Source organism: Colletes gigas, unplaced genomic scaffold, assembly GCF_013123115.1.
Source record: "Colletes gigas isolate AHSC1104 unplaced genomic scaffold, ASM1312311v1 Colletes_gigas_Sc00008, whole genome shotgun sequence".
NCBI lineage: Eukaryota > Metazoa > Arthropoda > Insecta > Hymenoptera > Colletidae > Colletes > Colletes gigas.
The window spans coordinates 7,672,238-7,696,238 of NW_025106637.1; the positions used below are offsets into that span (position 1 = coordinate 7,672,238).

A 24,001-nucleotide genomic window follows, 5' to 3' on the forward strand; every position below is an offset into this window, starting at 1 on the left:
TCGTGTCGTTGGGAAACGAGGAACTCGCCCGCGTTTCGGGGTACTGCGTCTGCACTGGGATGACGGGAGCTACGGAGCCCGAAATTTTGGGCCTCTATGATGCTTGAACCCTCTTACATTTATCGTATTTTGTTTCAGAAGGATGACGTCCACCTCGAAAACGAAAGGACAACAAATTTTTCGCCGGGGCCATCGAAGCCTCGAAACTCCAAGCTGTATAGTTCTTTGTCGAAAAATTATTATAGAAGACCTATAAGTATATATTTTATAGTAAAGTTGTTAGTGACTGCCAGAAACTAAACACAGCAATACCTTTCAGGATGAATGGAACGAGACAACTCTTATCCCATTGCATGCTTAGGTTTACATTGAGGAAGAATGGACTTCACGACACTAAGCGAAACAACTTTGTCAGGTACAACTAAAAAATAACCTATGGTCCACGGACCCTAAGTTATACATATTTGATTTAAATTGCAATGGCGACAGATGGAATTTCTTCGGGGAACTTAAAATAATTAATCGCGTTAACATTGTCGTAAGTAAATAAAGAAAGAGGATAAGATGGTTATCGATAGAATAGGTTTGGAGTAGCCCGGAGTCATCGACAGAAACTACAGCGTGCTTATAGCGAGTCGGTATCGTCTCGCATACGATTTTGTAGAATGCTGAGCACAGTGTGTAGCGAAACAGGATGTTGTCAGCTGAAATTAAATTTTCCTCCTAGAGCGGCGGGTCGCTCGGCAACCTGATATTGTGGGCGTTAAACTACGTACACAGCGACGACAGACGCAGACAATACAGCCGCGAAACGTTCGACGGGCATTCACTTTGCGCGCTCGTAACGGGCTAAAGGAAAGATAATGTCGTTCCGTGTTTTCGATAGGAATACGCGTTTCTCATAAACCCGCCATCTTGGCGACGAAGATATTCAAATGTAACTTAACCCTTCCAAGATCGTAGGGACATATGCGTCCTGGTTTATTGGAAAGAATATTTTAAAAACTATAATATAAATATAGAGAAAAGACTCGTTTCTTCGTTTCGTAATTAATTCTAATATCGGCGAAGATTAAATACGCAATTAACTTTTCGTCGGATCGAGTTGAGCGTAAAGCAATTAAAAAGTTTCACGTTTTCGTGTGTGCGGCCAGGTTGGCTGTACCATAATCCCAAGCGAGGCAACGTTATCTTCTTCGTTCTGTGTTTTTCGCGTCCTTTGGTCGCTCCTTTGTCCCTTCTCTCAACAGTGCTGTCCTCCCTTCCCCTGATACAATCAACTTCAAGGGTGTACAAGAAACGAGGTAGCCATTTATCCGCTACCCCAAGAGTAACCAAGCAGGGAAAGTCCAAGAAAACTGAGTGTTCCGCCATTGTCGTGACTTTTTACGGAAAGAAATTCCCTAAAGAAATCTAGCCTCGCTGAAATTGGATCGATATATTTTTTCGGGCGAATTATTTAATCTCGTTTAATCCACCGCTATCTACGAACGTTCCTAAAATCCATCAATTTTACGAAATTACCTGGACAAAATCGTAAATGAGCAAACAAACAAAATCTGATTTAAAGAAACTCGAAAAGACATTTTGCTTAAAATATTTAATGTATGTACCGTGTTAGGGATTTTTGAACGACAAGTGCCTTATTGGGTCGTACAATTTTTTCAGTGCATGATCCTGTAAGTTAGACAGTGCAGTGAAATGACGAGCAATAGACTAAGCCTCCCTTCAGTCCGATTTAAAGTTCATAACTGTACGGGTGGAGTTTATATCAGTAGCCCCGAAAATCCGATTACAAGAACAGATTTATTTTGACCGTAGCACGTGACCCAACAAAAACGTTCCGACCCTTAATCTGTCTCTTTTATTCGAATCGAAATGCAACACCTGCTTGGCGGGAGAACAGATGCGTTTACCGCAACAGATTACCATTCATTCGTAAAAAGACCTGTCACGTCGAACGATATAGAGTCAGTTTATTAGTTTTCATAATGTATTTGGAAGCACGAATTCTTCTCCTGTCCACCCGCGATGCAAAATCGAATAATCAAAGCATAAATATACATCAAGGTATAAAAAAATAGCAAGTATATTTAATATTCTAACTATTTCTTTGATAAATAAAATAGTTATAATACCCATATCCAGTCACAGATTGCATTTAAATAATTAAAATAATTTCAGCTACATTGTTGCTAGTTGAAATCATAAATCATACAAACGGCGAATAATATTATACTTAAAGTATAATATTATATACCTAAATAATTATGGGCTGGGTTTAAATAACATTTAATTATCGATCACTATGGTATGAAATAATGTCAGGTACATCGTTGCTGGTTGAAATCATGAATCACGCATGTGGCGAGTATTATTTTACTCAAAGTTTAATATTATCTACCTAAATAATTATGAAATTTAATTATTTCAGTTAAAAAACCAAATATGTCCTTTTGCATATGCTACGAAGGGCAAACCAAGATATTCGCGATAATGTTATTCGAATTTAGATTATAGAATTATCCGAATAAATCGAATCATTGGAATAAATTGCACTTAATGCTTTTCTCCAATCCGAAGAGTCGTGTACGCGTTGCCTCAAACGACGATCGATAAATTCTTCATCGCGTCTCCCAAAGACTCGGAGCACTCTTTTCTCGGTGGCAACAATCAGAATTCTAATTGTACTCGGATCCGCTAAATCGACGTGGTATTAAGTAAATACCGGTCGATATAGAAAATCACCCCATCGAAATTGATGGTCGCGCCTCCCTGTTTCACGGTTCAATATCGGCCATAATTTATAGCCGTAACCCTGTCTCCGCGTATTCGTCGAAATGGAGGGTGGTTAAGGCCACCGTTTACCGGAGAGAACCGCAAAAATCATCGATCCGAAGGCATCCTGCTGGTGTCATAAGTCAAACGTTAAGCCATCGCAAACGATGGCAATGCTCCGACCGTGGTACAAATAATACGCTCATTCAAGAATAGAATACGCGATATATGGCGGCACACCTACTCTGTTTACCAAACATTTAGGGGGCGATCGTTCGCGAAAGCAATAATCATTTTGGGAAAATATTTCCCAACGTCCATACGTTGCGCATGTGTCATGACGATATTAGAACTGAATATAAAGTAAATCAAATAGAAGATTTCACTGTCTCGGTTGTTGGAACAAAGATTGTGTTCACGATAAAGTGACAAAATTTATTGTAGATTCAACTACACTATTCCGAAAAATAAAACAAAACGCGTATAGTGTTGGGATTAATCAGAATGCAATATCATACGCCACCAGCATTATCGTTGGAAACATCCAGCTCGATTCGACTGGATTCATTAACACCAAATGGAACGAGTAAATGAAACGCGTTTCCTCCTTTTGTTGCTCCACAAATAAAGATATATTGCTCGCAATTTGCTCAAGAGAAAGAGTCCTTTAATCGTGGATTATTCAGGTGAACGGAACTTTACAAAAATGTTATGAGGAGTTTAATTAGCCGACGTTTAATTACTCCGTCTACCGCCGACAAAGACGTCCGATGGCGGCGGGGAGGGGACGGGGGAGGACTAATTGCGAAGTTTTCCACTTCGATTTTCCGAGAGGCTGCATGCTGCCGCGCCATTTCTCGCTGTTGTTCGAATTAAACGCGATGCAGTTTTAAACTGAAAAGAGTGCCCCAAGCACACCGAGTATTTTCTGCCGAATTAAATGCGACAAGCGAGGAGCGAAAAGAAGCCAAACGGATCGATAAACGCATTGGCAGCTTCCGCTTTCCATCGAAACGCCCGACTAGTTTTACACTTTTCCTAAAACCCGTAACGATTACTCGTTTATGAGGATTTACATCTTTAGGCATAAACAGTTGGGCCTCCTTCGCGAGAGCCACGTTCCGCCATTTTGATCTTCCTCTGTAGACGCTTGAACTTAGCAAAGAACGACGTTAAGATGTTTCTAAAATTATTGTAGCAAATTTTATGCACACTGTGCAAGCTCTAAATTAGCAAAAATAGTTGACAAAGAATCTGAATGGAGTCCTTGTTTTCGAGGTAAATTCTAGCACGAAGTGCACAGCAATAGTCTCCATTTTAAGCACCTTTTATAAAGGTATCTCCAACGTTCTCTTTGCGCGCAGTTGACGCAAAATATTATATTACTCTAATTTATTAAGAATTTTGTGAATCCCAAATATTAATTTTTAAATACCCCCTTTCCTCGACGCGATGTGAAATTACACACGACACTCGAGCCGCGAATTATACTGTTTAATCTCGAAAGACGAAACGTAACTGCTTACAATTTTCCACGACGAGCTTTCAAACACCACGAACTTTAAATACCCGTTCAAACTGCGAGCTGCGTGCAATTTGGCATGTCCGTTTCCCGTCGGATTGAAATGTCGGATTAAACCAAACGAAAATTGCATGTAACAGGTACGCGCAAAGTGCAATTACACAGTTTGAAAATACCAGAATTATGATCAAAGTCCTTCGAAATCGCGCAATTTTAGTTAATAATTAAAATAACTTCACTTTTCAGTGATTTCATAACATTTTTGTGACGTTATTCTACACGAGATAATCAATATTCTATCATTTTTGCAGGTACCAAATTGCACGGTTCGATTCTGTATGGTCGAAGAGCGCCCCGAGGGCTAATAAAAAAAAATTCACAGCAGCGCTGGGGGGTTGAAACGTTCGTAATTTTCGGGCTACCGATTTTCGAAATCTCTGTCGGGCAATTTTCGGACGGGCAGCGAACGCAAACGTTAATTTTTGCGCGAGTTAGAACGAACACAAGCCAGATATTGGGCGTAGCAACGTAGCAGAAGTACGAACGCGTCGGCAAAGGCCGAAGGACGCCTCTAATGTGGGGGTTGCTGAGCACGATGAGGGGTGCTCGGTCGAGTGTACGTCGACGCAGCCCTAATTGTTTTACTCCCGTAGCCCGGCCGTCCTCTCTCAATCTATTTCATCCGTATCCCCGCAGCTACTCTCATTTCATTGTGACGCCACCCGCAGCGCCTATCATGCGCCACTAATGCTCTAACAGGTTAACGTCTCGCATGATTATTCTATTGCTTCTCACCCTCTTCGTGCTAATTCGAACGGCTTCGAGCCGTAATACTTTTCGACCGACGTCTATCTCCTCCTACGTTTTGCATTTTCCCTCAAACACCATAGCCGTATGCCCTCCGATTACAACAGCAAAAATAATAATTCAAAAATGAAAAGAGACCGTCGGTAGAGTTAAAAAACACGATCGTTTCTGCAATAAACTTTAACCCTTATCGGGCGGTATTTTCTTCGGTTAATTCTAATATAAAATAAGAGATTTTGCAGAACGATACAAAACGATGGACAGTGAGAATTAATTATGGACGCTGCGTGAAATGTAATGACTGTCGCGAAGAGTATGCGTACGCGCAACCGGATTATTAATCATACTAAATATTTGACGCGTGATTGGGCGGCAAATTTGTCAAGTGAACACGCGCAATCACGTATTACAAACACAAGCCGTGTTAACCTTTTACGAAAAGCGTAATTCACTCGACGAGCACTAAGCTCATACGCAGACTTTATCAATCGTGGAATAATAATTATAATGTTTTACACCCCTCGGTATTACATTGCGGTCGCGGCATTCAACGGGAGCCCGAGCGTTCGAAAATCGAAGCTGAGTTACACGCTCCCGGAACTCGACCCAATTCAACGAAAATATTATTTACCGTGTGGCGTACGATGAAAATTTCCCTCTGCGCCGGGAACGTTCATCGCCGCAAAACTGCGAACAACAATTACCGATTAATTGCCGGTATAAAATTTTGCAACGTATCGTTCGTGGCTACGGCGTTGGTGGAACCGCGCGGATAGTTTGTAAAATATTGCAAAATATTTTATTAGCGACGGCAGGAATTTCATTAAACAGGAGGCCGCTAGAGGCTTCCGCGATTATACTGTGCTATACTTTGCGTCGTTCATCGAATGGACGCGATTATTCACCACCCAGAAAATAGACATTTATGATTGCGGATCGATAACATTTATATAAAAATATATTAACTTATAAATGATGTACTGGATGATTAATTGCTACGCAAGACGATAGCAAGAGGTTTATAACAGGATAATATTGCATAAAATAGAAAGAACGTAACGCTAATTAAAATTGTAATTGTGTGGAAAAATTAATTACACTTGTATTTGGTTTGCCTGTATAAGTTTGAAGATATCGAGTAAAAATTCGAGCCGATTTTGCGTATAACGTTACGTGTCGCTGTTAGAGGAGATTAATATTTTCATAAAAATGTCGACCTGGTAAAAATATTAACGATAACGATAAAACCGTGATATTTCGATCTGGACAGAGAGGGAGAATTTCATGTAGCTTGGAAAAAGGGGTTTATTCTGTGATTTTGATATTTATCGAAATGGAAACTGTATTTGCAATATTCGTTCATTTTGGTGTCGCCCTCGTAATAGGAATATAAACGAATATCTAGATAGAAACGATAGAAACTCAGTTTAGCGAATTTGTAATATATCGATACCTGTCGAATCGGGGAAATATTATTCCATATGACATTTTTGAATCTCGATTCATAGATATTATCAAAAATCAATAAAAATATCCAGTTCTCGAGTTAAGAAGAGCTTGGTTGTTTATCTTCGTAGGAGACTTTTATTTTTACCATTGAAACGAGTGTATTGTGGACCGATATGACCAGGGACAAAGCATTCGATCGAGCATGTCAAATCAATGTGACTGTCAGAGATTGTAACACGAGGTTAGTGTAACCTGTAATAACCACGAACCGACATTCCAAACAGTGGAAAGAGCAATTTAATCCGTTCTGAACGTGCTACAAGAAATTTCGACCACTAGTTTGGGCATAGATCCATGTTGTCATAGACTAAAATTATCATAATCCTCATATTACAATGATTGACTAATCGAGCTATTTTTTAGAAGCTGCAAGAGTGGGCATTCGAAGGTCAGAAAAGGACTCTACCCAATGCATCCGAAACACCTGTGATATATGAAAACGCCAAGGTAAGAGCAATAACGAAAACAGCGCGGAAGAATTGCGCCGATTTACTTCTCGACGTTGAAATGAAAGAGAAGAACTAGGCGGAGGACTCTTTTAGTTTCCGCCGGCGTTAATGTACCTATTAAAATTCCACGAAACCGCGAACTAAGATGCCGTACTCGCGGCCACGGGAAACGAATAGGGCAGAGAGGACCGCGGAGGGACGAGGATGGAAATTAAACGCGAACGAAAGAGCCCCGGCGGCCGCGGGCTGTGCAACTTGGTCGAATTATTACGAAGGCCGAAGTTTAAATCGTCTTGGGGACGAGGCTGGCTGCCCCGCGGGCCCGTGCCCCACGAACCGTCAAATTTAAATCTCGCTAAGCTCGGCCATTAGTACGAAGTGCAAACAGCAAACAGTGGATTAAACTGCGCTTCCGGGGTGTGTACGTGCACGCGTACACCCGAGAGACACCCATGGGGTCCCGTGTTCCGTAAACGTAAAGCCAAGTGTCTATTCCCACGGGGATTTTTCAACGAGTGACGTTACGCTCTTATTTGGGCTCGTCCGTGCAATGTTTACCTGTTTCTGCTTTAATGCGTCGGGACCCACTGTTCAGAGAACTATACTGTAAAGAAACACACGTATGGATGTTCAACATAAACAGCATTTTATTCGATGCTTAACACTTTGACACGTCGTCCATATGTGGGTGGACAGGACTTCTCGCTGTGGATCTAGAACTAATCCTCAACAGCCATTAGCTCAGTGTTACTCACGATGAAGAAGTTCTTTCAACGCAACCCGCCGGGAGCTCGAAGGACCCGACTCAGGATGTCTGACAAAGAGAGAGTACCTGAGACAGGTTCGACTTTCGCTGGAAGGTGTGTGCTTCCTGCAGAAAACGGAAGCTACACACCTTCCAGCGAAGAATCATTTACCCTCGATCGAGCTACCAAGGGAAGGCGATTAGATCTTTCGGACCAACTGGACGGCCGATCACATGAGGGACGAAAGAAGAAGCTACTTGTTTAATAATTACTTGGCATGTGACGAATACGCGTACAATAACGAAAACAAGGTTCCTTCGATCTTCTGATTTAGTTGTACCAAGCAATTAATTGTTTCGAGTAAAAGAGGATGAAGCTAAATTAGAGGAGACGCGACGCGATGCTGAACCGTGTAGCGGATCTTGAGATCGAACCTACTGCCGTTGATATCTCGATTTCAACAGGAAAACGAGTGCGTACCGGAAGGTGTGCGTTTCCGCAGAAAACGGACACTCCACACCTTCAAGTACCATTTTTCCTCGATCGAGCTACCAAGGCCAGGCGATTAGACCTTTTGGACAAACTGTACGGCCGATCACATGCTCCATTCGATGAAACAGCGGTGATCGAAGCAAGAAACGGGAGAACGAGGTAAAAAGAAGCTAGTTATTTGATAATTGCTTGGTAGGGCGCGGACATTCGTATACTAGGGCCTTAATTCTAACTCACAGTGTGTGTTGGGTGCCCCCTCGATGAACCTGGAAGTGAATCTGCAACAAAACTAAAATTTACATTAGTAACATAGAAATAGAAATCACAATTACATCAACGAGTATTAATGATGAATCTAAAAATAAGTCTGCACCTAAACTGAAATCTATTTTAGAAACATAAAAATAGAAATCACAATTATATCAAACAGTACCAAGCAAAATATCTCATTAGAAATTCCCTAATATCACACACTATGAAAGTGTGATAAGAATTACAGAATCAACGATAAACCAGAGAAATTCCCTAATATTACATACTATGAAAGTCTGATAAGGATTTCAGAATCAACGAGAAATTAGAGATCTTTAGAAAAGATCGAACCCAATATTCTATATCCGTACAACAAGATATAAGAATTCGCGGAACAATGTCGAAGTAAATTGGCAAATAATTTCAAGAACTATATGTTATACTACAACCTATGTCACACCTAGCTAAGGGACCATACGAATTTAATAACGAGAAAGTAGAAATAGAAAGCAACGGAACAAAATAACCCATTATAAATTGTCATCTTTACACGATTAAATAAAATACGAGGCAAATTGTTAAACAAATTCAAATGAGGACTCAGTGATCAAAGAAGCGAGTAATTATGAATGTGTCACAGTTAAACAAGAAGAAGAGGTAGCAGTGGTCATCAGTAGCTAGGTATTGTCAGTTGGTACTAGTACTGACCCTTTTGGTCAGTCAGAGGTTGCTCCAAGATGACCAGAAGGCAGGTACGACTCGTGTGGCCAGTCTTCCCTCAGTGACCTAAGCTAGAGTGGACGCTTTTGACCTTGATGTCACTGAACCGTGTCAGTCGCCTCTAAAATGGAAGAAGTGGGGATAGCTACACATGGTCAACGTTCCGTTAAACGTACGTGACGAGCAAAAATTTCACGAATTATTAATATTTACGAGAAAATAATATTTATAACAATTATTTGCTAGACCGATATTGTTAATAACTATTTCAACTACTGTCCAGTGAAAATGATTAAAAATCACAATCGATAGAAATCATGATATAGCGATATGTGCATGGATCGAAGATTTCGATGAATTATTATTCTGAATCGTGATTGTTATTAATATTTATATATTTTTAAAGTGTTTCTGTCACAATACGCATTATTATTCATCGATTAGTCCGTAGAAATAAATTTTGACCGAGTTTCATAGTAAAGGCTGGTTCTTGAAGTGTTTCTTAAATACGTACAATTTTATAACAACGGGAATAATAATTATTTATCAGCTATATTGATATTATAACATTTGTTTAATTTTAATCATTCGTCAGTCATATATTTTAGATATAATTTCGCTTTATTCGTAAGAATGTGCTCCCTAAAATTATTAGTCTTCCAAACAGAAAAGTCATTGCCACGGACAATTCAAACAGATTCTCGATAGAAAAACTCTACGACGAAATAAAATTCCATGTAACTTTCTTTTCTGTTAAAGGAGATTAGAAAGTTATTTTCCATTTTTAAACGTTCATTTCTTTTTTTTGCCGATCGTGTACACAAGTTTACGGTTAAACTTTTCGTCTTGCGGACCGATGTGACCGAGAACTGGACACAGTCTTCCGTCCAGCAAAGTTATTTTGTTCTTTTCTGTCACTCGTGCAAGTACTGTTTTTTTTATTTATACAATCATTATTCTGTAGCAGTAAATCTGTCACATAACTAAATAGGAATAGTAAAATCTGAAGTATTGTACAATAATCGTGCTCTGCAAAATTATACGGGTAGAACACGATGATGGTTCTGTGTCTGGATCATTGAAATATGGGGGACAGGACTGGGCAATTATTGTATTTCGTTCGTGTGGCGATTGTACAGTATTGTAGTTTCAACTATTCCTAACGTGGATGCAATTTTTATTTGGAATCGAGAGACACGTACAATCTTAATTGGTTAGTTAATAATTTGCTTAGTAAAATAAAGGGCTCGATACTTCTTTGTACTTAATGTTCGTTCATGAATGATCGGTAAGCGTTTCAAGTCGATAGAAAGAGAAGAATTGAAAGCTATTCCCTAATGCATCGCGTTTTACCTATATGGTATACGTACGTATACATGCACATACGTATTCTTATACACTTATTTCTTTCCGTCGAAACCACTCTGGTAGCGACGCAAAAGCGGACAGAAGTTTTAAGGCACATGCCTGAACCTTCCCAAGAAACCTATACATTATAAATGTCGTACTTTCTTATCCGCCACACCGGTTCCCATTTTTCGCCAACGACACAAAAACTATATTCTCGTTTCCATGCTTCTGTGTAGATCGCTGGGTTATCTGAATAACAGTTTATATCGCCCACAATACTTTAAACTTGGGGTCCCCACAATTTTAGGTATCTGTTTCCTCGATTGATATCTGATCTTCTTTGTTCCACTTGACGCTTTATAATTAGGTATACATTCTCGTTTAATGAAACGTGATTTTATTTTGTTTAATAAGCGTTCGAATTTTATAGGGGACGTGCTGTACGTGTGAAAGGGTCTGCAAAATTAGGGCGCGGAATAAGTCGACGATAGTGTTGGAAGGAATAAGTGGAGTGGCAGTGTCGAGCAATGAGAGGTTTAATTTAACGGCTACTGGTATTCTATCGCCAAGAACGAAGATAAAAGCACCAAGAAGAAATCAATGCCGAAGGCTAGCTAACACGCGTTCCCTTCCTCACGGACGAGCAGCCTCCGGAACAGCTCTCGAGACCTCGACCATGCGAAAACTTTGTCCAAGAATCTAATATCATCCTTGGTTCGCACACATTCTCAAAATTCCTTCGTAGACTACGACACGTTGTGGACTCCTCCGCTCTCTATCTGGATCGTGTGTGATCTCTATCGTGTCCTAAGCAATTGTCTCTAGCAACGTACATCAATCCATTAGGTATTTATTTATTAATATATTGGTTTTGAGGTTCCTTTGCATTCGTATCTTTTTAAAGCATACTAAAATTGCACTTTATTCCCGTTGATAATATTCTACTTGGTCCTAAAAATATTTTTATTTTTATACATATATGTATTTTCAATTTAGTTTGTTATCTGTTTTACGTTGAGCATCGTAGATTAATTTCAGTAAGAAGCGTTTCGTACGGTCGAGAATCCAAAAGCGAGGATCGAAGCGTAATATTCCGCTTACAATAAAAATTCATCGTCGCGCAATGTCTGTTCCCGAGCGTATACAATTTTCTAGCGAGCACTTTTTGTTAATTCAAGAAATTGAGATAATATTTCGCAATATAGCGGGGAAATGAAGTTACTCGAGACACCCCGTACATTACCGAATCAAAGTGACGCGGAAATTCCAAAATATGAAAAAGAGTTGAGAATTCCTTTCGAAATCCATAACGTGCAACAGTTGTGCATAAATCAAATTCATGTCTCTAGTGGAGGCATGTTATGGTCCAAACACATTCCACGGAAAAACTACGGGGAAAATTCCGATACTTTTCCGGCCGTGTTTTTGTCTGCAGAGACGCAAAATGTTGAAAACAAGTCGCTAAATGTATTTACCGATTACTCGATGTAAAAACCGTTATTAAACTTAGTCGCTGGGGCTGGGGAACGGGATGAGAGGAGCGTCGAGAATAAGATTACAATTTTATTTTAGTTCTGCCAACTCCGAAACGATAAAAAATGTACGGGAATACAGAATGTACTTTTGGGCATCGGTCAGCCATCTTTGAATCGACTAAGTGTATGGTAGACTGTTATATCTGTAGCTTCCAAATTTATAACATTCGCGACGGGAACAATAACTTTTATATAATTTTAAGAAAATGTATCATAGAACTGTAATATATCGTCACCCTAGAATTGCTATCTCTCTTTACTAACTCTCTCTTCGAAAACAACTATAGTTACGGATTGAGGGGGTGGCTGTAAACGGCAGTTCGCGTAATAATCGCGGCCCGAAGCGGTAAAAATGTCGTCGACGACAATAACGAAGGGAATCGTTGCGTTCGGGTGACACGATATCCAGGAATATTATGCGGCCGGAAGATGTTCGTGGCGTAAATTGAGGAAGAGCAAGGCCAGGTGGAAGGGGGTGGGAGGTGATGAGGATTCGTAGAGGGACGAAGAAGGGTTAGAGGGAAAGTGGGTTGCTATCTTAGCCACCACAAAGCAGTGATAACATTTTCCCTCCTGGACAGAAGCCTAGCCACCCTTCTCGTTGCTCCCAGGTCGATATCGGGATAACGCCGGTGCCGGTTACCCCGGGCAACCGGAAAGCCACGCCCGCACCCTCAAATATGGCTGCCCATATCCGCGACTCGTGCACCTTGATGTTGCCGAAGGAGGAGCAGGGGAGGGGGTGGCGTCGAGGTGGTGAGATAAAACGCGAGGGGGTTAGAATTATCATAATATTGGTCATTGCTTGTTCCGCTGGATGAGGCGAAGTAGCTGCTTCAACCGGAATCTTTCACACGCGACACTTCGTGTACACCCGATTCTACCATTCCTCCGATGCTCCTGTCGCGACGTTCGCGAAATATTTCGCATATCCCGTCTTCGTTCGCGCGGTCCATGTTTTTCTTTCACCGTGAGGAGCTCTTGCAAAACCGAAACCATTGGCCTGTCCTTGTTCATCAACCGGAGTCCCTCCGCGACTTTGCCTCTTTTACGGAGTCCTCGATGCTCCGGTTTCTGGAAATTAGAGCCCACGTAGCCACGGTACTGGAGACTTAACATTTTCTTGGCCATTGTCTAGCTAATGTCTTGTTACGTTGGCTTATCGATCTTCTAATCTCACCGTCGAGTCAACGAGAACTTATCCTATTCTTCTATCGCGAACTGTATGAAGTATTTAACCCCCGGTGAACATACTAGTTGCATTTTAATACTCTATCGGTCGTTTATTGCAAATTGAAATTAATGGAAATGCTCGCACGCCGATGTTTAATCTCGTTTTCGTTCCTCCTCTCTGAAGTGGAAAATTCTATTAGGGTCTAACAGAACGCTAAAACGAATGTCATCGACGAATAAGCTGATTCGAAATCTGTCTCAATTTCTTCAACCCCCTCAGCTTCGAGGAAATATAAATTTTGCAAAGTTTGTGCTATTTCATCATAAAAAATAATATCAGATGCTTCTTGGCACGCGTTTGCGAACGTATACGTATCGCTCTTTAAAAAGTTTCTGGTTCGTCAGAAGAAACTGTGTTAAGTTTAACCCTTTGAGTCATGAATTTCTCTATCCGACCTATTTCTTTCGAAAATCAATTCTCAGAGACTTTCTGGGCCACTGATTACAAATGCACTGTCAATAACACGCTATACACTTTATGTTTCTAATTTCTAGAAGAGGGATTTTCGAATCCTCAAGATCCTAAATTTTTATTAACCTTCTAGATTCATCACTGCTGAATAATAACCAATAATTGCTGCGAACAGTCTACCGCAATGGTAGTTGCAAAGCTGTAGAGGAAGATACTAATGCCGAGTCTCTCGCTGAAAGTGCAATATGAAAAAGATGATCGCCAGGGAGCCGACGAAAGAGACAGCAGCAGGTATGTAGGTAATAACTTGTTTACTCGCCCCGATACAGGCGTGTCTGCGTCGAAGAGGAACGAAGGAGAGCGGAAGGGAGTAGGAAATGAGTGGATTTTCATTGCAGTTTAATCCAGGCCCCCACATCCCCCTCGTGGTATTCTAAACGACGATACTCTCGAAGGCAACTCTTGTCGCTTGGGGTGACGATATTACATTCCTCGATCGTGACGAAAACAGCCGGAACGATGCAGCTTTTCGAGCCTGCCAACCAGCCCCCAGTCCTTCTGCACGTGTTTTTAATTCCTTTCTGCTCTAAACCTCCAGCCTCCCTCTACGCAATATTTTCATTTTTTTCGCCGTTTTCTCCTACCCCTCCTTCATGACGTTCCTCTCACTTATTTTCGCCTCTCTGTCATAAACAACCAAGAATCTCTGATTCCAGTTGAGCCGTCAGCCAATTACGGGATTGATTTTGCTGGAACCGCACGATACTCGTCATTTCCAGCGTACTTGAGAAGATCGTAGGGAGTATAAGGTATCTCTACAATGTTTTCCATACTTCTGGAAGATTTACATCGTACTTGAGACTTTATCTGAGATACATCTTGAACTATCCAGATATCCGAGATATTAGAATTCTGCCAAATAGTAGTACCAAAGTGCCTTGTAGGATTTGAACATGAACTTTTCAGAAAGAAGGTCAAGGCCTAAGGTATAGGGAAACGTGGACCAGCTGGAATAATTCCACCTAGGAGCGGTCTTCGTTTCCTCTAAAATATCTTTTATTATCTAACAGCGTAGCGTAAATAGTCTCACCCATCGTAAGCAGTATCAATGTCGAGTATCTATTTGAACGATCAACCGATAACCGGTGATTTCTACACTTCAATGCAACAGAATCTCGCGTCTCTTTTCTTCCTTCGACTCTCTCGTTTCTATCGATTGCAATGTGACAAGAAGATTTACGATCGCCGTTGCGCGTGACACATCGCCGACAGTGTCGCTTCAGAAGTTAACTATTGTTGCACTATCTCGGTCTAGTTGCACACGAGCGAACGCGAAATCGCGGGCGATAAAATAACGAGATAACGCTCAGATTCAGGGTCGAGGTGAGGCGGTATTTCAAACAGGCTTGGCACGTAGCGACGACCGTCTCTTTATGCAGCGATATTCGCGTTGGCTTCTTCTTAACATAGATCTATCGACGATTTTTCTCTTGGCAGATAAACTGCCAGCCATCCGTCTACTCCAGTTTCCGGAGTAGCCATGTTTGCAATGGTTGGTTGTTTCCTGCAAAGTTCTTCGCGTTATCAGTACGTCGATTAGCATAAACAACTTGAAAAGGAGACTATATAGAGCTAGGGCTAAGAAATATTCAAACAATCAGGTGCTTATGAGATTCGAATATTATTGTAGACAGCGTTGAGAAAATTCTTGGGAAACTCGAAACGAGGTTTCACGGATGTTTGGACCAACCTGGTCTCGCAGTTCCTTCCCGAGGATTATTAGGCACCCATCGGCGGTCCTTCCCTCGATCGATTCGCTATTAGTCCGTTCTCAGTAATGAATCTCTTTCCCATCGTCCTAATTGTCAACTGCTGGCACGTTATTTACTCGAACGAGCGTGGAATTATGAAAGGGACGCGCGTCCCTATCCCTTCCCCGAGGACACGGCACACCTCCGTAGCAAGACCACGTATCCGTGGTGACAATACAAACCGAAACAAACACTTGGCGGCACGTGTCGCGTCACGTGCCGTCCAGGATATATTACATTCCGAATGCACACACACTTGACGAACGATTAAAGGGGTGCACACGGCCCAAGTACCATGATCGCGACAACGATGAACACGTCCTTTCTTTCTACTTTGTCAGCCACTTTCGATGAGAACCCGACGCGACTCGCGCGACCCAGCTACTCGACTTCCAACCGTCTCGCGTCGATCGTTTTCACCAAAAATTGCCTTGCAATCTAACTTTGCGTCGATTGAAACCATCGGTGGACCGACTCCACTAAGAAGTTTATTAAAAAAAAAAATTAACACGATAGTTTACAATTTAGGGACACCCGATTTTAAAGCCTGGTGCAATTCTATTATTTTTATTCCTTGATCTCTGCAATACCAGGAATGGGATTTTAGGGACTTATTGTGTGTGAAAATAAATGCGACCGGTATACTTAACAGTACTTTATTGTTGACATTATTACACGTTATTATAAATCTATCGTTTTGACACGTATAATACTTACTAAATCTACAAGAGACAAGTTTAACGATAAACCTATAACTAAACATACATTATGGCGTCGGTACTTATTTAGTAAAGGAACAAACAGACGTATCGCTTAAATTTCCTCACAATACCCTAACACGACAGCTGAAACTCGATGACATTAGTAAAATATACATCGTCCAAACAATAATCGTTAATTACCTGGGGTATTTTATTTCCTTTTTTGTTTAATACCGAAGAAAATATTGCACGATATCTCGCGTTTGTTAGAACAAATGCAACTGAACGTCACGCTCTGCTCGTTCGGACCAAAATTTCGTTGAGTGCAAAACGCTATCGAAATAAATTATTTTTCGCGCCGAATATGGTATTTACTGCTGTCAGAAAATTCACGCGAAAATTCCACGGATGATCCTGACAGATTGCGCGTCGGTTACACACCGATACGCAAGATCCAGATTTATCTCGCAAGGAGGTCTATTATTAGTATAATGATTTTCGTTATCGTGACAAACGTCGTTCGCGTCTCAGCCACACGAGCTGTGTAATCCGGTTTTGCATAAATGTTGACGATAACGTAACACGGCATTCTTCGCCTCGAAGTGCCACGAATCGATAAAAAGAACTTCTTTCTTAAACGAAATTCACATTACATTCCGACGATCGTACGTATCAAGAAGATCGTCTTTGTAATTAAGAATTTTCAATTTAAACGGATACCACATTTACTTTCAACGATATCGATAATACGCGATGAAGTTTCGGTGCTCGGATCGCTGGGAATAAAATAAGAACACCTTTTTCGTTTCTGACGCAAGGGTAAACACAGATTCGACCGATTCGTTGCATCGGTGCAGCGTTGCACTATCGTGCATCGCGTACCTTATCTCGCAATTGCCATCCTATATCGAGGGAAATTCACTAGGTGGTTTATATGTCTGCGTGTGTACATGTATAGACTAATACGCGCGTACTCGTCATGGATGCGTATCGTCGAGGGGATTAATTGCAAATTATTCCATTCTCTTTTCTCGTGAATCTCTGCGTGCGCGTTTCAAAACGCTTACAGGTGGATCAGAGCCAGCGTCGTGCGTCGACGTTGAAAATCGTTTGATTCCCAACGTCGACGAGCCTCGTCGCCCCGCGTTTTCGCTTTTCTTTCTTCTCCTCTTCTTTTTTTACGCATGATTTTATTGAATCCATTGAATATTTTTGACTGAAAGGACCTCTTGTTTAGGATCGCGTTAATATTCGTCGATCGATCGGAAAAGAATTCTGGCAAAAATTTCTGTCCCGCGCTTCAATGAACGAACAGCGTCCAGTGATCGGAGAATGGTATAAATCATTTTTATGTATTACGTTTGCAAAATTACCGTCCGAGTATCGCAGACTACGGTTCACTATTTTTCAGGATCGTAGAAATCACACGTTCGCGTATTCGACGATTAATAAAAAAACGTTACTGCAAGTAAAATAACATCGTGCACGTAAAATAACTGATTCCAATAATTGGAGAATAATATTCCGTGTGGGTCGCGTTTGCAAAATTCCACCCTCTGTTTACGATTTCCCGGAATAAAAGAAATCGCATTAGTGTACGTTGATTAATTAGAAAGAAATTCCACGTGAAAATTAATATCGTACACGCGAGCGAAGGAAAATAATTCCCGGTGATTGGAAAATAATACAACTCATTTGTATGCATTACGCTTGCAACATCGCACCCTGAGTATCGCAGCCTCTGTGTACAATTTTTCGGGATCGAAAAAATCACTGTAATATTCGTCGATCGATTAGAAAAAAAATTGATACCGTATATGCGAATAAAAAAAATTATTCACGTTGGAAAATAGTATAAATCAATGTTATATATTGCGTTTGTAAAATTGTGCTCTGGTTATTGAAGTTTTATTCTTTTTAATACCATTTTTAGTACGAGTGAAATCTTTTTTCTGGAACGCGTTAATATTCGCCGATCGACGGACGAAATAATTGCAGTGATTGAAAATTAATAATCGTTTGCGTGTATCACGTTCGAAGAATTGCTACTTTAATTTGATCGTTTTAAAGTTTTAGAGGGATTTTTGTGTAAAAATAATGTACGAAATTATACAAATTGTTTCTATCTATTACAATGGCTGCGTAATAACACTCAAATAATCGTTTCTTAAAGCATAATCAATGTTGCAATAGGTTCAACAATTCTCTCCGACAGCAACGTTTTAATTCTGTCTTTGAGTAATTGTTCTAATACTGCCTTTGTAATCGTATTCGTCGTTTCATTTGTATTTTAACGAAAACAATTTAATCCTGCCAAGGTCCTCTGCTCTTCGTTGCTCCGACTCTATCTCCATCTTAACGGAACAAATAAATGAACGATCCATGCAATCGTTCGTTTTAAGAAATTATTGCAGATAAAGTAATTGTTCAGCGAAGTGGAGGATAACGACACGATTAACGGTGTTCCTAGTTCGTACACGACTCAAAATACAGAATCGTTGAAAAATAATTCGTCGCTTTAAAAAATGTATCACTTACAAAATAAATTCGTTCTGGAATAAATCAGTCCGTGGAACTACCAAGTCTAAACTAAACTAACTTCGACAAAAAGTTTCGATTATTTTCAAAACTGTTGAATTATCTTTTAATCTTCCTGTTCCTGTTTTCTTTTTAAAAATGTACCGAGAGCATCTCGGATAGAAAAGATACCGTAATAATATCCGTACTGAATGTCTAACTTACTTAACGTATCAAAGATCTTCGATTACCGTATTCCTGAGCGATGTTGACTCGATATATGCTCGATGGATCGCGCACGACCAACGAATTAAATCCAAATTCGCTCGCATATCACGAGGCCGTCCCTCGCGAATAACGTCAACATTTTCATTATCAATAAACTAGACAGAAATCGAGATTAATCTATGTCGCAGCCCGTAAGTACTCTGCGCTCGTTGCATAACAAACATCGTAATTAAAAATAAGAAACGAAAGATAAGACGGATGTTTGAGAAACGATGATAAGTACGTTCATCCCGAGCATTCTGAAAATTCTCATTGATCGAAGTAACAAATATTCGTTACACAACACGCTTCCTATATTTCGCATTACTATGTACACTAAACGTCTACTTGTCCAAAGAACACGGCGAATCGAGCTTTACATTAAAATCCGTTCGAGTGAACTGACCTCCTCTCTCTCTTTCTGTCGCGATATATCATTCTCTCTGGCTCTCACTCACTCACTCGCAAACAATAGAAAGCTGAGCAAAGATTTGTACGGGGGGTGTGTATTTACAGTGCCGATATTAATCGATCGTTTACGAGCGAGCCAAACGTGCTGCGGGGGCGGCTTCTTGGACCAAGTGAGTAGAACGCGAGAACGAAAGACTGGGGAAAAATGGAACATCGAATTTCGCTCGGAAAGAATCAAGTGTAGTGATGGGACTGATTTGATACCATCGATACATTTACGTTTCGCATTGATACTCCCGTATCGAATCTCCGAGGAACGTCTTCAAATCGTTTCAGACTTATCGAGACATATTACTGCCGTATCGATACTTATCAATCGCGTCATCTTCGATATCCGTTTAACTGCATTTTCAACGCGCGCAAAGTATCAGTTACTTTTAAAGATCTTTCGAATTTAGAAGTCTCAATGCGATGAATTTTATTCAAATACTACTAACTTTTTAATCAGTCCTCGGTTTAATTGATATAAAGTCTTTTTCAATAGCATTTTTCAAAGATTCTTGTTATTAAGTTTGAATTCTAATCAGTTTTTTTTCTTTACAGGCTGAAGACTAGCTTTCAAATGATCGGCAACTCTGACGCCTACACAATCGTCTCGTCGAGGCCTCGATGATGCTTGAATAGTATCGATACTAGAAGAAACGTCAAGTGCATTTTACTTATATCGATACCTCGACACATTGCTTGGGAATCGATACGTATCGACTATGTCATTGGATTGGTCTCATCACTACTCAAGTTCGTACAGTCACTAAGAATCTTTCGATCGTCAGCGGAGCGGAGGGACGCTTTCGTTACGTTAAACAAATCACTACACTATTGCACTACACTTTTTTTTACAATTATTCGATTCTCCCATCCGCGTCTTTTTACACAAGTCGTACGTATGAATCTTAGCTTCGTAGCGAGTTCTTCTATTGGTACCGTACCGGTCCTCTGAGATCGTTTCACTTTCCATCGTGTCACTCGCGATTTGCTTCTACGATTCGTAGCTAGTGATCAGGCTATCGACAACCCTCACCGCCAGCGCGTTAAATTAGGGAAATTCGGAGACAATGTAGCGTTGCATCCCGCTAAAGATACGCCTCGAATCGTCCTCGCCTCGCTAGAAGAGAAAAGAACAAATACTCTCGGACCAGATCTCAGCCAACGACGACTGAACGTCCGAGCGTTCGCGTACGAGAGGCTCTCGGGGGCAAAGCGGTCCGTCGGACCTTCGAGATCGAACCGAGAGAGTCTCGATCCTCCGGGTCCTCTAGATCAGAGGCGAGAAAGCGGACGCTTGACTTCTGATCTCCCGATGTTCCGTCGGACTGAGATCCAACAAACCGCCGCAGTTCTGGTCGCTGGCTGCCTGCTTGCCGATCAGAGCGTCGATACTGAAGTTCCTCTTCTTGTCGACCGGAGGATGACTCGTTGGTATCGTGCTGGTCCTCGTGGGCGTCGGGTCCAGCTGCCTGATCGGCGGGGCGGTGATGGGCACGGGTTTGTACAGCGGCGGCGGCGGTTCCAGGAACCCGCCGAGTTTGAGGGCCTCCAAGGTCGAAGGAGAGAAGTCGAGCAACGGCAGACCGGGCGGCGGGGACAGGTAGGCGGCGCTGGGATAAGTCAGAGCGCCGGGATGCCCACCGCCGCCGCCGGGGCACGGTCCTCGGTCGCCGCAGATGGCGAACGTGGCCATGATCGCTCTGTCGCGGAGTACATAATGCGGCGGTGGCCTCTTGTACCTCTTCCTGCGCCGCAGGAAGCTCCCGTTGTCGAACATGTCCTCGGCCAGAGGGTCCAGCGTCCAGTAGTTGCCTTTGCCGGGGTTCCCGGGCTCGCGCGGTATCTTGATGAAGCAGTCGTTCAGGGACAGGTTGTGTCGTATGGAGTTTTGCCAGGCGGGGAACTTGTCGTGGTAGTAGGGGAACCGCGACATTATGAACTCGCAGATCCCGCTCAGGGTGAGCTTCTTCTGGGGCGATTGGAGTATGGCCATCGTGATCAGGGCTATGTAGGAGTACGGCGGCTTGATCAGGGACGAGGACATCTTTTCGTTTCCGTAGGACGTGGCCTGCCCGGGCGACGCTGCCTTTTGTTGACCGTTCGTCGACATCATCGTGTAATTCTTCTTACTACGACTACCGCCGCGGTTTCGCGACGAGGACGTGGGCGGCACGGGGGAGCTCGGTATTATGGGACTCGACGACGACTGGGACGGCGACAAATCGTTCTTGTCGAGACTCACCGGGTCCACGATCATGCTGCTGCTGTCGGAATCCCGATCGCTGTCCGCGCAGCCGTCGCACGACAGGTTCGACATCATCATCCCACGCGGTTCCATCGTGATTACTTGACGGGCACATTCACGCGTCGATCGTCGGGAATTAATGCCCGTGGTCTTGGCGGACCTGTTCGCGGTCGCCGTTGGTCCACGTCATTTCACGTCGGTTCCACGGTTCTGCTCCGGATTCTGTGAACATGTGCGTCCGTCGTGCGGCTACAGCTGAAAGAACAATGCTCGTCGGATACGAACGACCGTCGGTAGCGAGTCACTGAACGGTCGCGATGCACCGTGAACGTTCCTCTTCCGACATATTTTACCGGAGCAACTGTCGCGCGCCAGCTCCGACGAAATGCTATCTTACGCTAATAGTTTGTTTCCACAACGATAACGATGATTTTTTCTTCGCCTGTTCGCCGTCATCCGCTCGCTCGCGGAGCAACGACGCTGCGTCTCAAGGATGTCGGTGCCGCGGTCGCTCTTAGTGACGCGCTCGAGGCGGCTTTATCGTTCACCAGTCGTCTGTCTGGATCTACGTGGACCCGTCACGATATTCGCTCATGCTCGAGGCTTATCGATCTCGCGTCTCCGACGAGTCTTCCGAACGACGAGCTCCTCCAGCGATCGGTGATTCGCGCGCGAACCTCGGCGGCTGACCCGGCGACGTCTTCCGGCCTCACGTGTCCTTAAACTCTCGACTGTCGGTTCGTCAAGTCACTTACCACGATGGGAAGAACGAGAGAACTAGCGATTTTACTGTTTATCCACTGTTTGTCCGTCGTCCCGACGGATATGCATAGACCTCGAGGTCTCGATCGCGCTAGGTTAGGTGCGCGAAATGCGGTCGAAGGTTATGAAGCGCGAATGCGAGTGTGCCAGCACCCTGGAGGACCGTCTACGAGGCGAAATCGTGGGTCGAATTGATTCGAAGTGACTGCTTTGGCCCTACGTGGGCGGACCGATGGGCGGGCATTTCAACCCCTACTGTAGGGGTGGCGGGGTATCCCCACCATAGCCGGGCAACAGAGGCTCCCTTCCATCCTCTTTCGGGAGAAGAGGAATCGTTGTCGTCACCACCAACGAGGAAAAACCCCCGGAGGGGACGTCGGAGTTAGGAAAATAGCGGGGTAGATAAAGGGACTTTCGAGGCAGACTGGGGTAGAGAGGGCGAAATTGTAACACTCCGGGGGCTGCTTTGCTTTGAGCGGCGCGGTAAAGGGACCAGGCGTTACATACTAATAGAACGTATGAAGCCGAGGCTGTATCGATACTCGTTTCCGTGATACCGGTCTATAGATTTGCGGTTCTCAACATAGCCGTTCGAGTTAAGGAATGGCGCGTCTTTTCGACCACCGACAAGAATGGTAGTTCGAATAAGATGCGTCGAGCTGGTTCTCTTCAAGTTTAGGGATGATTATTAAATAAGAAATACCGCAAACAAATGTTAAAACATCGCGTCATTTTGTCCAGACTATGTCTAATCTGACAACAATTCGTGTAACAATTTTGTCGAGGATTTGTAACTCAAAATGAAGAAGTCTTAGTTATTATGAAACATATATCGGTTTTTCTAATCTCGTATTTTAGAGTCCTGAGACAGAGACGTCTTTAAATAAGGGATGGAGGAATGTGATATACTCGACATTGATCAGGCACCCAACGATACAATATTATGTTTGTAATTTGCCTCTTAAACTGATGCCTTATGCGAATCGACGATTATAGAATATTGATTATCGGAAATAGAGAGACAAATGCAGCTATTTCGATAACTATCGGATAACCGCTCGGTGGAATCGAATACATAAGAAATACGTGATCGGTTTGGCAGACGATTAATTTAAACGATACATACCTATCGATTCAATTCCTTGTCGTTTGATTTAGAACGTGAATCTACTAAAATTAATCAATGGATAAATTACCAAATTTTAACTATTATTAGCATCAACGATAACTCGACCAATAACGCACCAATTACTATATTCCTCTTGACAGAATTTTGCAGGAACGATCGTATTAACCGTAATTAAGGAGCAGTTGAGTTAACCGAATGCAAAACTTTTGCCCCAAATCTCCTTGCAGTTTCTACTTAACCTCAATTACTAGATCCTACTCGAATGTTACGAAAATCAATATTTCGCTGCCTCGGTAACTTTTACG

At 42.3% G+C, this 24,001-nt stretch overlaps 1 protein-coding gene across 1 annotated transcript; it reads right to left on the bottom strand.

Moving 5' to 3' along the window:
* Positions 1 to 20,827: 20,827 nt before the first annotated feature.
* On the bottom strand, positions 20,828 to 22,093 carry LOC122396856 (forkhead box protein D3-like). Its single transcript, XM_043395571.1, has one exon. The coding sequence runs from the start codon at positions 21,896 to 21,898 to the stop codon at positions 20,828 to 20,830; it is 1,071 nt and encodes a 356-aa protein (XP_043251506.1). The 5' UTR covers positions 21,899 to 22,093.
* Positions 22,094 to 24,001: the final 1,908 nt, after the last annotated feature.

Coding starts and splice junctions, on each gene's coding strand:
- LOC122396856 (XM_043395571.1), bottom strand. CDS start 21,898: ATGGAACCGCGTGGGATGATGATGTCGAACCTGTCGTGCGACGGCTGC.